This window comes from Marmota flaviventris, chromosome 1, assembly GCF_047511675.1.
Source record: "Marmota flaviventris isolate mMarFla1 chromosome 1, mMarFla1.hap1, whole genome shotgun sequence".
NCBI classification, from domain to species: Eukaryota; Metazoa; Chordata; class Mammalia; order Rodentia; family Sciuridae; genus Marmota; species Marmota flaviventris.
In genome coordinates, this window is record NC_092498.1 from 116,800,756 (window position 1) to 116,814,566 (window position 13,811).

Sequence of the window (13,811 nt, forward strand, 5' to 3'; positions counted from 1 at the left end):
GTCCCCTCGTGGGACAAGTTCTTCTTAAGTTGATGACACAAGAACTGCTGTTATCCTCAGAATCCAAATCTGGTCCCCCATCTCCCTGTCACTCCGCATCCAGTCAGAGTCGAAGAAGGTCCCCGGGCCTCGCCCACCGTCCAGGACTCTCCTTCCTGCCTCTAACCTTGGCCCAAGTGCTGCTCACCAAGGCCAGCCTCCTCTGACTGGTCAGGCCGCCTGCTCTCCTCCGAGCGAACACGGTCCGCGATCGCAGACCTGCCCCAGGGGGCAGACCTTAGCCTTGACCATGGTGCGGGGGGCCCCTCCCCGACAAGCACTTACCCACCTTCTCATTTACCTGTCCCACTCACAACCATAACCACGGCCTGGCCCCGCACCTGCACACAAGGCCAATCCAACCTGCTCTCTGCGCCCCCTCACCGGCCGACGCCACATCTGCACATGCGCAGCCCCACCTGCGGTCCTCTCCTCTCCCTCATCCCGGGGACCCCCAGGCATCTCAGGGCCCCTGGACTGTCAGCGGCAGGAGGCTGAGGGAGAGTCTCCAGCACCCTCACCCAGGCCTGGCGCACAGTAGGTCCGACAAAGGCATGAACTCAGGGCCACATCAGCCCCCGATGCCAGCCGACCAAAGTCTCGAGGCAACCGGAGGCCCACCCCTGCCCCACAGGGGACACGTGCCTCTGCAGTCACCGGTGGGGTCTCTGGGTGGAGCACGACCAAGGTCGGGGTCCACAGCTGAGCCCCTGTGCCTGTGACCCCTGCAAGATCATACAGGGCAGAGCTCGCTGGCCGGGAGGAGAGGCGCCCAATGGCAGATGGGGGTGGAGGTCTGGCTCAGCACTTGGGTGGGACAAGGGGCCTTGTCCAGCTATGTCCCCGGCCCCGGGACCTTGGACAAGGCACTCACCAGGCCTGCGTTTCTTTGAGGGCAGAAAAACATCTAAGATGAGGGCCGCCTTCCCTTCCCACCAACTCCTCTAGAGAACAAAGTAAAAGGCCTGAAATTGAGTATTGAGAATAAGGCAGAAGGCAGCGGCTCAGGAGGCTGAGGCAGGAGGATCGCGAGTTCAAAGCCAACCTCAGTGACAACGAGGCGTTGAGCAGCTCAGTGAGACCCTGTCTCTAAATAAAGTACAAAATGGGGCTGGGGACGTGGCTCAGTGTCGGGTGCCCTGAGTTCAGTCCCAGGTACCAGCAGACACGGGCCCGCAGCCAGAGCAGAGGCGGTGCCCAGCTTCCTGCCCTGCGACCCCCAGCTCCAGCCTCCACCTGCACCAAACAGGGCCCAGAGCGGCTCCAGACCCAGGGCTCCAGAGGGCCCTACTGGCTCTGGGCCACAGCGTCCCCTGTGGAGCGGGCGGGGACTGTCTCGTGGGGCGGCCCTGCTATTCCTGGTTGTGTCCCCTGTGGGAAACTCCCTGCTCCAGCAGGGGCAGGGCCAGGCCAGCAGGGCCTCTGCTCAGGCCCTGAACAGCCTGTGGCTGCCCGGGACGGGTGGGCCTGTACAGATCCTCAGGCCACCAGCCTGGCAGGTCCCCAGCAGCCTTTGGAAAGCGGCAGCAGAACAGCGGGGCCAACCCCAGCTCAAGGAATATCACATTCCCAGCCTGAGGAGGCCGAGTGTGCGGGTGTCCGCTTTCCTGGAGCAGCTGAGGCACAAGCCCTGCAGGCCAAGGGGGGGGGGTGGCAGGGGCTGGCAGGGGGCCAAGCCAGTCCCAAGGCAGGAAGTGCCCAGGTCCAAGCTGGGAGCCTCACAGGCCTGTTTTCCATTCCTGCTCCCCTGACTGCTGTGTGTCTGTGAGTAAGTGGCCTAACCACTCTGGGCCTCACGTTCCTCCTCTCAGGATGGGATTCATGCTCTTTAAGTGAGCATGGAGTGGAAGTGACAAGGACCGACCTGCAGGCTCAGAAAATGAAGGCGACGAACCGAACCCAAGCTGGAAAGCAGCAGCATGGCCGCTGGTCAGCCAATGGTGGCACAGTGGACAGCACCATCAGGGTCCCCTCTGGTTGAGGAAAGGGGCACCAACCACAGAGGAGTGGGGCAGCCAGCAGGGGTGAGGGCCCAGGCCTCACCTGGAGGGTCCCCCTGGCCAACACGGGAGCTCTTTCTGGAGAGGAAGTTGGGGAGGGAGGAAGCAGGGCACACGGCCCCTGCAGATGAAGCGTTAACTGAGAACCTACTATGTGCTGGGTAACCTCTGCAACGACGCACAAGAATACTCCTGAGGCCAGAGAGGGCCGTCTTCATCTCAGAGAAGGAAAGCCAGCCTCGGGGAGCCTCACCCAGCCATGTCCCCTAGGTCACACAGTGGCAGGGCTGGAATGGGAACCCCCTTCTCTCAGCCTCCAGGGCCCCAGGGTGTCCCTCTCAGGTGGGACCACTGCCCTCTGGTGGCCTCTCCCTGTGATTGCAGGCACAAGTCCTGAGAGTACCTAAGGCATCTAAGGTCAGGTGCTACCAAGAGGGCTGAGTCCCACCCATCCCCCTCCAGAGGACAGCGATTCAGGCAGGGTGACACAGCAAGGGCCTCAGAGCCCAAAAGGAGGGAGCCAAGGCAAGCTGCCGCCGACCGAGGATGCCAAGAACAAAGGCTGATCCCTGGTCCTTGACAGGGTGAAAGAGGAGGAGCCAGTGGCCAGGGAGGACTCTAGCGCGAGGAGAACTATAAAAAGACAGGTTTAAAATGCTTTTCTCCCCATCACCTTCGACTTCGCCTACACACCACAGTTCAAGTGCAGTCACAGAAGCCCAGGCAGGACCCCTGGGAGGGGCTGGCCACAAGGGTCAGAAAGGAACATGGAAGAGAATGTCTAGCACCAAACCAGGCTGTGTGCAGTGCGGGCATCTGGGATCAGGACCTTGCGGAAGCTTCTGGGGCTGCTCAGCAGCCGCCTCCTGGAGTCCAGGGCCTCCCCGGCCCCCCCAGCCCTACAATGACAGCCCTCCACTTGGTCGCGGCCACTACACCAGGCCCTAGCAGGAGCCCCGCCATGGCCTCCTCGCCCCACTTCACAGAGGAGCGCGTGGAGGCTCAGGGAAGAGAGGCTCCCGCCGTGGCCTGGAGCCTGGAGCCGGGAGACCTGGCCTGGGGTTCAGGTGCGGCTGCGTCCCCGGCCACGGGCCCAGCCTGGATCTCACGAAGGAGTCCCAAAGCACCTGCTGCTGGAGTCCCCTCCTGCCCTAGCCCCCCACCCCCCCCGCGGAGCCCGTGACCCCGCCGAGGCCAGGAGCAAGCAAGAACGCGACAGGTCCCCAGGTGTCACGGCACTGAAAAGACCATCGGGAAATCCCGGAGGTGGCGCCTGCCCTGGCCCGGGGCCGCGGAGACTCCCGGAGGAGGCGACTTCCTTGGGGACGGCTCCTTCTGCCCAGTTCTGTCCACCAGCGAGCGAGGGGACAACCGCCCCAGGGACAGGGCAGCGCAAGCCCGCGGAGGCTCACACCCGCACGGCCTGTCCCTCCCGCACTGCGCCCTCCCGCCCCACCGCCCCGTGGAGCCCAGGCCCCCGGCGCCCAGCGGGGAAAGCGGGGCCGTCCAGCCTCAGCGCGCATGCGCAGCCCGGCCTGCCGCCCCCCCCCCCCCCCCGCCCTGTTGTGAGCCCGACTGTCACTACTGAGGGCGCCTTGCTGGGCGCTGGGCCCCGGGCGTGACCCGACGCCCTCCTCACCCCGGGGGTAAAGCAGCAGGCTCCCCTCTTCCAGCTGCAGACACCCAAGTGCACAGAAACCGGCCCAAGTTCTCAAAATCAGAGGCAGGAGCCAGCGCGGGGGTTCGAACTCGGGACTTTTGGCCCCGGAACCCCCCACCCAGGGCGCACCAAGCTGGGCTCCCTCTGCACAGGACGCGGAAACCCGAGGGGCCCAGGCCCTCCCCACAGAGCCCGCAGACACGTCCCCTCGGAGCCGGCGACCACCTCGGTTCCCAGACAGCAGCCTGCGCTCCCCCGACAGCCCGAGCCTCGGGGGCAGGTTCCCGGGGAGCCTGGCTCCTCTCCAGCCATGCCGCGGTCACTCACCACCAAAGGCCCATTCCTCTTGTCCTTGCAAAAGCTGTGACTTCTCTGAGGTCCCGAGGCCACAGGGGATCCCTGTCGATGTGGCTGTTCATTATCCTGAAGGGCATCCCCCGGCTCCAGGCCCCGCGATGGCACCTGAGACAAAGAACGCAAGGGAAGGACGTTACAGGGGGGCTGTGCCATTTACAGGGAAACTGTCATGCCAGGGGGGTCCATTGGGGCAAGGAAGAGTGTTGAACACCAGAGATCCCCCAACCCTAATGGTTGGAGATAAGTTGTGGCAGCAGCCAGCCTAAGTCCAACTTGTCCTGCCTTAGCCCCCTGTGTGACCTTGGGTGAGTGCCTTACCCTCTCTGAGCCTCAACTGTCCAGGAAGCAGATAATAACAGTAGCCAGCTTCTAGGGTAGATGAGAAAAACAAGAAGCCGCGTGCAGGACGCAGTACAGCCGCCAGGTGGCAGGCGTGCACGAGGCCTGGGCCCAGCCATCGGGCCTGTAGGAGGCCCCGAATGTCAGCCAGCCTCATACCGCCTGCGGGGATGCTTGGTGCGTCCACACTCACGCCCAGATACAGAGGCCATGCCAGAGTGGGACGGCGCCCTGGCTCCTCTCCTCTGCACTGGGCCGTGTTTTCCACTTGGTTACACAGAGGGACGCAGTCCGGCTCCTAAACACAGGACTCCACAATCTGTATTTTACAAGCCTCACCCCTGTGTACACAAGGAAGGGAGGCCCAGAGAGGGGAGGGGCCTGCTTAAGAACACACAGCGGCAGGAAGAGAGGCAGGATGCCCGGGCCCTTCCTCACAGCCTATGGGACACCCCCTCTCCCCCGCTGCTCCCTCTCCACCTCCCTGCCTACCCCGAGCCAGCCACACAGCCTCCTAAGCCACCCTCTCTGCCATCTCCCTTCATGCCCCTGAGGCCTTAATAAACCCCATCTACACCTGGCCACCCCCAGAGCTCTCAGGCTGGGCTCCAGGCAGACAGACCCGACTGCTGCCTCTGACCCGCACCATGAGCCCAGGACAGGCCTCTCCCTTCCCCCTCTCCAAACTCAGTCCTCATCCCAGCCAGGCAGGCCCAGACCCTTGGGCTGCCTCCGCATCACACCCGTGCACCCCCAACGAAGCAGAGGCCCTCCTGCAGGACACCTGCAAGCCTCACATCCTGTACCAGAGTCAACTCAGCTAAAGACCTAAATGTAGGGGCAAAAACTAGCAAACCCTTCGAAGAAAACCCTTAGGAGAGCTCGTCATGACCTTGGACTTGGCAATGGCTTCTTAGGTATGTCACTGAAAGCACAAGCAACAAAAGACAGATAAAGTGGACTCCATCCAAATGAAAAATGTTTGTGCCTCCAAGGACACCATTAAGAGTGGAGAAGCAACCCAGAAGATGGGAGGAAATTTCCACACATACTGACTTGTATGCAGAATATATAAAGAGCAATGGCAATTCAATAATAAACAAACAACCCAATTTTAAAATAAGGAAAGCATCTGAATAGGCAGAGGCATACAAATGGCCAAGGGGCACATACAATGCATACATACAATGCATACAAATGGCCAAGGGGCACACGAAAGGATGCCCAATTCCATGAATCCTGAGGAAAATCCTAGTTGAAACTCCAATGAAATCCCACTTTACACTCCACCCACTAAGATAGGTCACCAAAAACAGGTGGAGAGGACGTGAAGACTCTGCTACAGGGAACATAAAATGGCACGGCTGCTTTGGGAGAAAGGGTGGCGAGTTCTCAAAAGTGAAGCCCGGAGTGGCCATCTGGCCCACTCCTAGGTACACACCCAAATAAACACACATATCCACTCAAAGATGCACACGCAGATGTCACAGCAGCATCATTCTTAACAGCCCAAAGTGCACACAACCCGAAAGGCTGTCGGCCCAGGAACAGATAATGGAAAATGTGGGCTAGTCACACAGGGAGTACTATGCACTCAGGAAAGAGGCGAGGCTCGATGCACACGGCCACGCAGATGAACCCGCAAAACCTGCAAGAGGAAGCAGAGTGGGGGCCGCGTGCATTCAGTCGGGGGACACGTGTAGAACGGGCTCTCCAGACATGGTGGCCCAGGACTGGGGGTGAGGAAGAATCGAGCCACAGCCTGGTGGGTTCTGGACCTTCTGGGGGTGACGAAGCTGCTCTGGAGCAACAGAAGGGAGGCAAACCCCTCCTCGAGGACCATGCCGGCCTCCGGGCCTCCACCTCGGCCCTCAGTCCACACTCACAGAGAGCCAATGGGGAGGCGTGTCTCTAAGACATGAGGGTGACAGTCCTTCAGTGACCTCAGCCAGGTCTCCTGCTCAGGCCTTGTCCACCTCTCCATCTCAGCTGGGCCCCCAACCCCTGCCCGCTGAGGTCCCTCAAGTGTCCACGGGACAAGCTCCTCCCCCAGCTGGGCACCTTCACTCCAGCTCCGGCCGACCCCAATCCTGGCCTGGAGGGAGCCCTCTGTCAGCCCAGGGCTCCTCTCAGGTCCTCCTGCCTCTGTCCCTATCTGCCCAGCTTTCTGCTCCCCAGATGACCAGATGCCTGCCCTTTCCAGACCCCACTGTCCACCCGAGTGATCCACAGGGAGGGAGACGTCTGTGTCTGTGGGTCCCACCTGGTTGACGTGAGCCACATGTGACTTCTAAGTGCTTGGATGTGGCCAGGGGGGTGCAAGAGCTGAATGAACCCTTGTATTTCATCTTAAATAACTTAAATAACCTGGGGGGGTAGGCAGGTCCACATCCAGTGGCTTCCGGCAAGACCAGAGCCAGGGCACCTAGGACACAGCCTAGTACATTTATTACACATATTAAATGAGGTCAGGGGGTGACCCCAGGTAGCTTCCCCCTGACTTCCTCCTGCTTCTTCCATACTAGGACAGAACGGTCAGAGGCTTGGCCCTGCATTATACCATAATAAATCTCCAGGGAGCTCGTGAGGTAGGCAGCCGCTCCACCCAGAGATGAGGAAATGGAGGCTCAGAGAACTCCAGGGAGGGGCCCAGAGCCACCCAGGCTAGAGTTTATCCCAGATCTGCCCAGTATGCAGTCCAGGGCTGCTTCCAGGGAGAAATCAAAACCCACAAGGGCAAAGGGTTCATTCCTTAATAAAGAGCTCTCAGAAATCAATAAGAGGGCCACAGCCCCGAAGAAAAGCAGGTGGAATATAAACAGGCTACAGAAGGAAGTGCAGGTGACCTCCCCCACTGGACAAACGCCTCCTCACTCAGGAGGAAGCTCACCAAGCCACACTGAGAGATGAGGGCACTGGTGGGGGGTGAAACTCAGAAGGCTGACACGCTGGGTCAAGATGAGGGGAGCGGGCCCTGGAGCAGGCGCTGCTGAACGTGCAGACAGGTGCAGCCGTGCTGTGGCGCGGCCAGCAGGGTCCTGCAGAGACCACCAGCTCCACACTTCAACAGGTGATGGGCATTCTGCAGCCACAGAGACCCACAGGTGTGCAGAAGTCTGCACGTACCGATGGGCCTGGCTCGTCCTGACCAACCCACGCTGAGCTGCAAATGCGCATCGAAATGCCTGCCCTGTTGCTGCCGGCACCACGAGGAGGCCAGGGCTCCCACCCTTCCCACCACAATGAAGCTGAAAATCATTAAGTTGAGCCATCGTAAGTGGGGGCCACATCTGTTTGCAACATCAAATTGTCAGAAATATCGTCCACCTGGGAAGGTCACATAAACTGTGCTACATCCACAGGCCATCGGAAAGAACAAGGATGGCCAGGCGTGGTGACCTGTCATCCCCGCGGCTCAGAAGGCTGAGGCAGGAGGATCCCGAGTTCAAAGCCAGCCTCAGCTAAAGGAAGGTCCTAAGTAACTCAGGGAGACCCTGTCTCTAAATAAAATGCAAAACAGGGCTGGGGTGGGGCTCAGCGGTCAAGTGTCCCTGAGTTCAGTCCCCAGTACCTGCTGCCCCCCCTAAAAAATAATCAAGTTGCAAGGTCTTTCTGTAGGATGCTGTCATGTTCCCAGATAAACTGCTCAACCCGTGTCCGACCCATGTCCCTACTCGAGTCTACACCGGGCCCCTGCCTCTGGCCCGGGTCTCGGGGACTGGCACTTTCTTTACGGGCTGCAGAGCGGCATCCTTGGCTCCTACCCGCTCTTCCCCAGCTGGGCGAGCAGAAGAGCGCCCGGCCATGAGCAAAGCTGTCCTAGGGACACGTCGGCGGCGAGCACCACTGACATGTCTGGAAGGGCCCCGGTTTCTTTCTCTGGGGGCAGATTCCTTTCTAACGCGTATGTTCTATAATATTCTAAATTTTAAACGTTGCCCAAGCAGGCCCTACCTCTGCAATAAGAGAAATAATGCCAGATATGTGTGACCGATAAACGACTATGGAACATAAGACTGTCCCAAAGGACATAAAAACCTGGGGAAGCTCCACGTCTGTCTGTCTGTCTGCTGTGGTGCTGGGGTGGAGCCCAGGGCCTCGGCAGGCCAGCCACGCACCCTGCCACAGAGCCCCAGCTCCAGCCCAAGTTGCCGAGGCCGGCCTTGAATTGGTGATCCTCCTGCCTCGGCCTCCCTGCGTAGCGGGGGCTCCAGGCATGCACCTCCCCAACTGGCGCTCACCTTTTATTTTTTATACACCTGCAAGGGCTGAATCTGTAACAGTCAACATTTTGTACTTTTGAATTGGCTTTTGGTTTTTGTTTGGGTCTGGGTTTTTCTGTTTGTTTTTTTTTTTTTTTTTTAGATAAAAAACAGAGATCTTTGGGTGGGAGAGAAGAGAGCGCCAGGGAGCAGGTCCCCGGCTTCCAGGGCCCGTGGTGAGAAAGCGCATCCCCTACAGCAGCCCAGGCCGTGGGCTCCGCAGACCCTCCACAGCCTCCCTCACCAGGCCATTTCCAGAGGCCACCCTCACCAGGTCCCGTGCTCAGGCTGCTGTGGAGGCTCAAGTGCCCCCTTCACACGGCTTCCCGCAGTCACAGCCCCAGGCGGGGGACAGGTGGCATCCCTGCTCACCTTGATCCCAGCTCCTCCTCCCCAGAGTCCCTGCCGGGCGGACCCCACCATCTTCCCAGAGGAGGGAGCAAGCTCGAGTACGGTTCGCGCCAAGATCAGGTGCCCCCAGAGCCGGTGCCGGGAGCTGGGCCTGGCAGGTGGCCGAGCCTGCTCTGGTCTTGTGGGGGCACCCAGGCATGGTGGCCTCAGCATGCAAAATAGCCCAGGACCATCTGCCAGCGGCAGGGATGGGATCTGGAGCCGGATCGCCAGAGCCTGGTCCCCCAGGAGGGTGCCATCGCCAGAACACCCCCCGGTTTTCCCCACCTCCAGACCCCTGCCGAGAGCCCCACGACCCCCCTCTGGCCACCCAAGTCCCTTGCCCCTGAAGGTCAGGCCAAGCCAGGGCCCCCTCCACAGGCTCTCCTGGCTCTTTCCTAGAGCCTGCTTCTGTACCGTGTCACTCCCTGGACTTGGGTCGCGTGTCCATCTCCCACAGAGCTCAGAAGCTCCCAGACAGCTCTGTGGCTCACTGGACCCCGACATGGCCAGTTAGAAAGTGGCCCGTGAGCATTAGGTAAAAACCAGGCCAGACCTGGGCTCAGACACCAGCCTTGTCACTTACTGCTGTGTGACCTGGGACAAGTTACTGAACCTCTCAGAGCCTCAACGTCTTCCATCTGTTCGGGAAGACCACCACACCCTATGGACATTGTCAGAGCCCTGCCTGACACTCAAGTATGTGCCGGTGGCAGGTGGCCCCTCCAGCACTGAGCACAGTGCTGCAGGACAGGGGGCTGGTACATGCTAAGAGCCACAGCCAAGTAATATGATGCAGGGCATTTTTGGTTGAAAGGTGACGCCAGCAAGCCATTGAGATGATATGATTATGTTAAGATCTGCATTCATATGGATATTGGACTCCTGCTGTTCACCTCGGCCTGCTAAGGGACTCCTGGAGAGTTCCCATTGGTTGGGGAAGTGCGGTAGGAGGGAATTCCGGAGGAGGAACTTCCTCTTGGGATCCGGGAGGAGCCGCGTGCGTTGGTCGGCAATCTTCCCGGGAGCCTACGGGGCATTGGCGGCAGTTTCAAAAATAAAGTTTGTTCCTGCTTAAGTGGCTCGTGATTTTGTGCCCAGCCAGACTGCGGCAGGTACACGCATTCCACGGCATTGCTTCAATGTTCACAAGGTGTGAGCATGAGGCTGTGTACTGCCGATATGACAAAGAGCACAGCACACCATATACAGCAGGTGCTCCGTTAAGGCTTGCACCGATGCTTCATTACCATCCTTCTAGCCAGCGGCCTGAAGGGGCTGAGGGAAGCAGCAGATAACAGAGTTTTAACATAAATCGCCCTCCTTTCCTAACGGGGGGGATTAGACACACGTTTGGATTTTCACATTCTCTTAAAAGATGAGGCCTGTCCTCTTAGGCCTGCCATTCCCATGAGTCAAGAACCAGCCAGAACCAAACAGCGGTGGCCCCTCCTGAGCAGGGATGAGACTCTGTTTGCCACCTCCCCGCTGCTCCCTGGAGCTCACACTCACCTGACTCCACTCCTTAATGCACTTGTGTGACTCACATAAGACCTGAGTTTGATGCCCGAGACCTGGAGGCTTAATCATGGTTTGAAAAAAAAAAAAACAAGAGAGCCTTTGACTCACCTGGTGGCTGTCCTGAGTCCTCGGCTCCCACCTCCGCGGTCCTGCTTTGGCTTCTGAACTCTCCACGGGGAGGCTGAGCCTCCCTCTGGGTAGCTCTGGCCTCCTCTCTCTGGCTTCCTGCATGATGGACAGACCCTCCTGGGTCCTGGCACGGGGGCCCTTCTCGGAGCAGGACCTCTTGATGTCCGGCACCAACCTTCCACAGGGGTGTGGAGAGCCACCCCCCGGGGCCTCCTCGCCCTCCCCAGTGGATTTCCTTGGAGTCCTTTTCTTGTGGTCATCGGCGGGTGATCTAGGTGATACCCTCACCCCACTGGCCGGATCCTCGGGGGCAGGGGGCCTGCGCTCGGCAGGGTACTGCTGACCCTTGGCCCTGAGCTGGCTGACGGAGGCTCTGCTTTCATTCTCGGTGACCCCCAAGACTCTGTGCCTGGGACCATCAGGGACAGGAGAGGCCACAGGACATTGCTCGGTGGGAGTGGAGAGTGGCCGAGCCCACAGAGGGGAGCTAGGCTTGGTGGCCGGGGCTGGCCCTGGGGTCTCTGCTGGCGGCCAGCGGGAGCTGGGGCTGGACGTGCGAAGGGGTTCGGCCAGGCTGGCTCGCTTCCAGACACTCGCAGCCTCCTGGGGACTCCCGCTGCCCAGCTCCTGCCTCCCCAGCCGGCCGGGCCTCTCGAGGGGCGAGCTGGTGGGCTCCGCGGTGGGGCTGCCCCTGCGCTCCTGGGCCTCGCCCGGGCCTTGGGAGCAGTGCTCCTGGTACTGGGCCATCAGGGCGTCGATGTCGAGGACTCCAGGTCTGTAGCCGTCCCTCATTTTCCCTGGGTACGTCTCGCTGACCACCTCGGTCTTCCTTCTGACCAGCAGGCTGCTGGCTTTTGGCCGACTCTGCAGGGCCGGGGTAGTTTGGGACACCTTATTTCCACAGTCCTTCCAGCTGCTCTGAAGACCCCCGCCATCTTCTGACCCCCGAGGAGTCGATAAAGCGTCCACGTCAATGATCCTCTCGCGGGAAGGGTCCAGAATCCCGTCCCCGGGGGGCGAAGGGCGGTCTGTGGGCTTTGGGGCTCTGGAGACGTCGGTTCCCTTGACACACTCTGGTCCCTGAGCCCAGCTTCTCCTGCCCGCAGTCGCCTGTGGCTCCCCGTGGTTGGGAGAAACCAAAGCAGATGTGAGAGAGTGGGATGAGGGAGGTGGGGCCGTTTTTCTAGAATGTTCCTGTGAGTTCTCAGGCCCGAGCTTAATGACACTTTTTGTCTTTTGAATATCAGGAATCTGATATGTTACTGCAAAAAACGTCACCCTGGGCTCCACAGATGACGCTGGCTTCACTGCTGGGGAGGTCCTTGAGGGCCCTGGGGCCTCCTCCTGGGTCTCCCGGGCGGGTGGGGTGGGGGGGTTCTGGAAGGCACCGGCCGTGGGGCCCAGGGAATCGGCTCGCCTCTGCTCGGCTCTCGCAGTGGTCTCTGGGCCCAGGAAGCTGAAGTCATCAAATTTCACATAGTGGGGTAAAGTCCGCCGCCTCCACCGGTCCACCCTCCGGGTAGTGGGACTGGTTTTCCACACCTTGGCTTCGGGGACCTGGGCCAGCCCTGGGTCACCAGCGCTGGCAGCCACATGAGGCCCCTTCTGCACAGGCTGCATCTCTGGGCATGCCTGTGCCGGGGAGCTCAAGGGCTTGTCCTTGGTCCTGGCCGGAGGACCCTGGAGGTCCCCCTGGGAGGGACCCTCTCCTGCCACCGACACACTGACCCCCCCAGGGTCCCGGGGTTGGGCCTCCTGGACCGAAGCCTGGACAGTTCTGGAAGAAGTGGCCTCAGGAGCACAGGGCACTTGGCTGACCCCCACGGTGGCTCTATGCAGATTTACCACCGTCCCACCTGTCCATCTGGGTGACGGGCAGCTGCCTCCGGGCATGTCCTTTGGCTCCCGACAGACAGGCCTCCCGCTGGCCTCCTGCCCCTGAGCTTCCCACATCAGACTGGCCCTCTGGACACACCCCTGGGGACCATGTGGGCTGCGCTCCGAGTCAGCGGAGGTGGCCTCCTGGGACAGCTGCCGGTCCTTGAGCAAGGGCCGGGTCCGGCTGCTTCGCAACGTGACAGCCTTGGCCTCAGGCACGAGGGGGACAGCCTCGCTGTGGGCGCGTTCCCCGACGGCGAGCATCACGTCGTACCTGGGCTCCACCATCGGCCACGCCGGGGGGTTTTCCAAGGGCCTTGGGACAGGGCTGTTAGTGCGTTTGTCACCAAAAGGGTATTTTTCCAGGACGGGCGTGTGGCCCGGTCTTGGCTCCCCATCGGCCAGGGAGCCTCGTCCCAGCCTCCGTGGCTCAGCGCTCTCGGGGTTCCTGGGGTTCTCCTTCCTGGGGACCGTCACTGCCGACCAAGGGCCCTTCTCGGGCCTGGGTCTGGGCTCTGGGACAGGGGGCTCTGCCCCATTATGAGGGATTGTGGCCGAGAGGCGGTGTCCCGACAGGTCAGCCACCAAGTGTCGCTCCACGTGGTGCTCGAACACAGTGGCCCACACCTTCTGGAAGCTGCCCTCGTCCTCCAGGGTGGCCTCAGGGGAGCCTGGAGCCCCGGGGGAGCCGCCACCCCGACAGCGGCTGGCGACCTGGTCAGCGCTGTCCTGGCCTGCCGGCTGCCTGCACTTCTTCTGGGGGACCTCAGGCTTCCAGAGGGTCCTTGGGGAAGTCCGTCCATTCAGACTCTGTCCTTCCTTCTGCTGGAGACACAAGCAAACAGGCGGTGTTAACGCACTCAGGGGGACAGGAAGGCGTGTGGCGACCCTGCGGCCACTTCACCATTAAACCAGGGACTGCGAGATCTTAACCCCACACACACCCGTGGCGGGCAGGCGAGGGACACGGACACCGATGGCAGCTGCTGCAGAGGACACAATGGGAGGACGTGGAGAAAGGGGCTCAGCTACGGGGGTCTTAAGACCTTCCCTTTCCTGGATGACCAGGTTCTTCCCAGGGTTTCTCTGCCCACGTGCACAAGTGAGCAGGAAAGTTCTGGAAGCCCAGCTTGTGAAAGCAGAAGAGCACACAAACAGCCCGGGCCCAACAGAAGACACTGGCTACTTCTCCAACACATGGTGCTGGGAGAACTGGACATCTCATGTGCAACAAAA

General features: G+C 60.6%; 1 protein-coding gene across 5 annotated transcripts in view; it reads right to left on the reverse strand.

Moving 5' to 3' along the window:
- Nucleotides 1-13,811, reverse strand: part of Kiaa1671 (KIAA1671 ortholog) — a 147,429-nt gene that overhangs the window by 88,506 nt on the left and 45,112 nt on the right. For 4 of the 5 annotated variants that reach the window (XM_034637309.2, XM_071615114.1, XM_071615118.1 and 1 more), the window contains exons 4-5: nucleotides 10,677-13,400; nucleotides 4,027-4,161 (exon numbers count right to left, since the gene is read on the reverse strand). In XM_034637309.2, the coding sequence (XP_034493200.2) occupies nucleotides 4,027-4,161; nucleotides 10,677-13,400 (2,859 nt within the window). The remainder of the gene's footprint in view (nucleotides 1-4,026; nucleotides 4,162-10,676; nucleotides 13,401-13,811) is intronic. The other variant, XM_071615122.1, reaches the window with a different exon arrangement.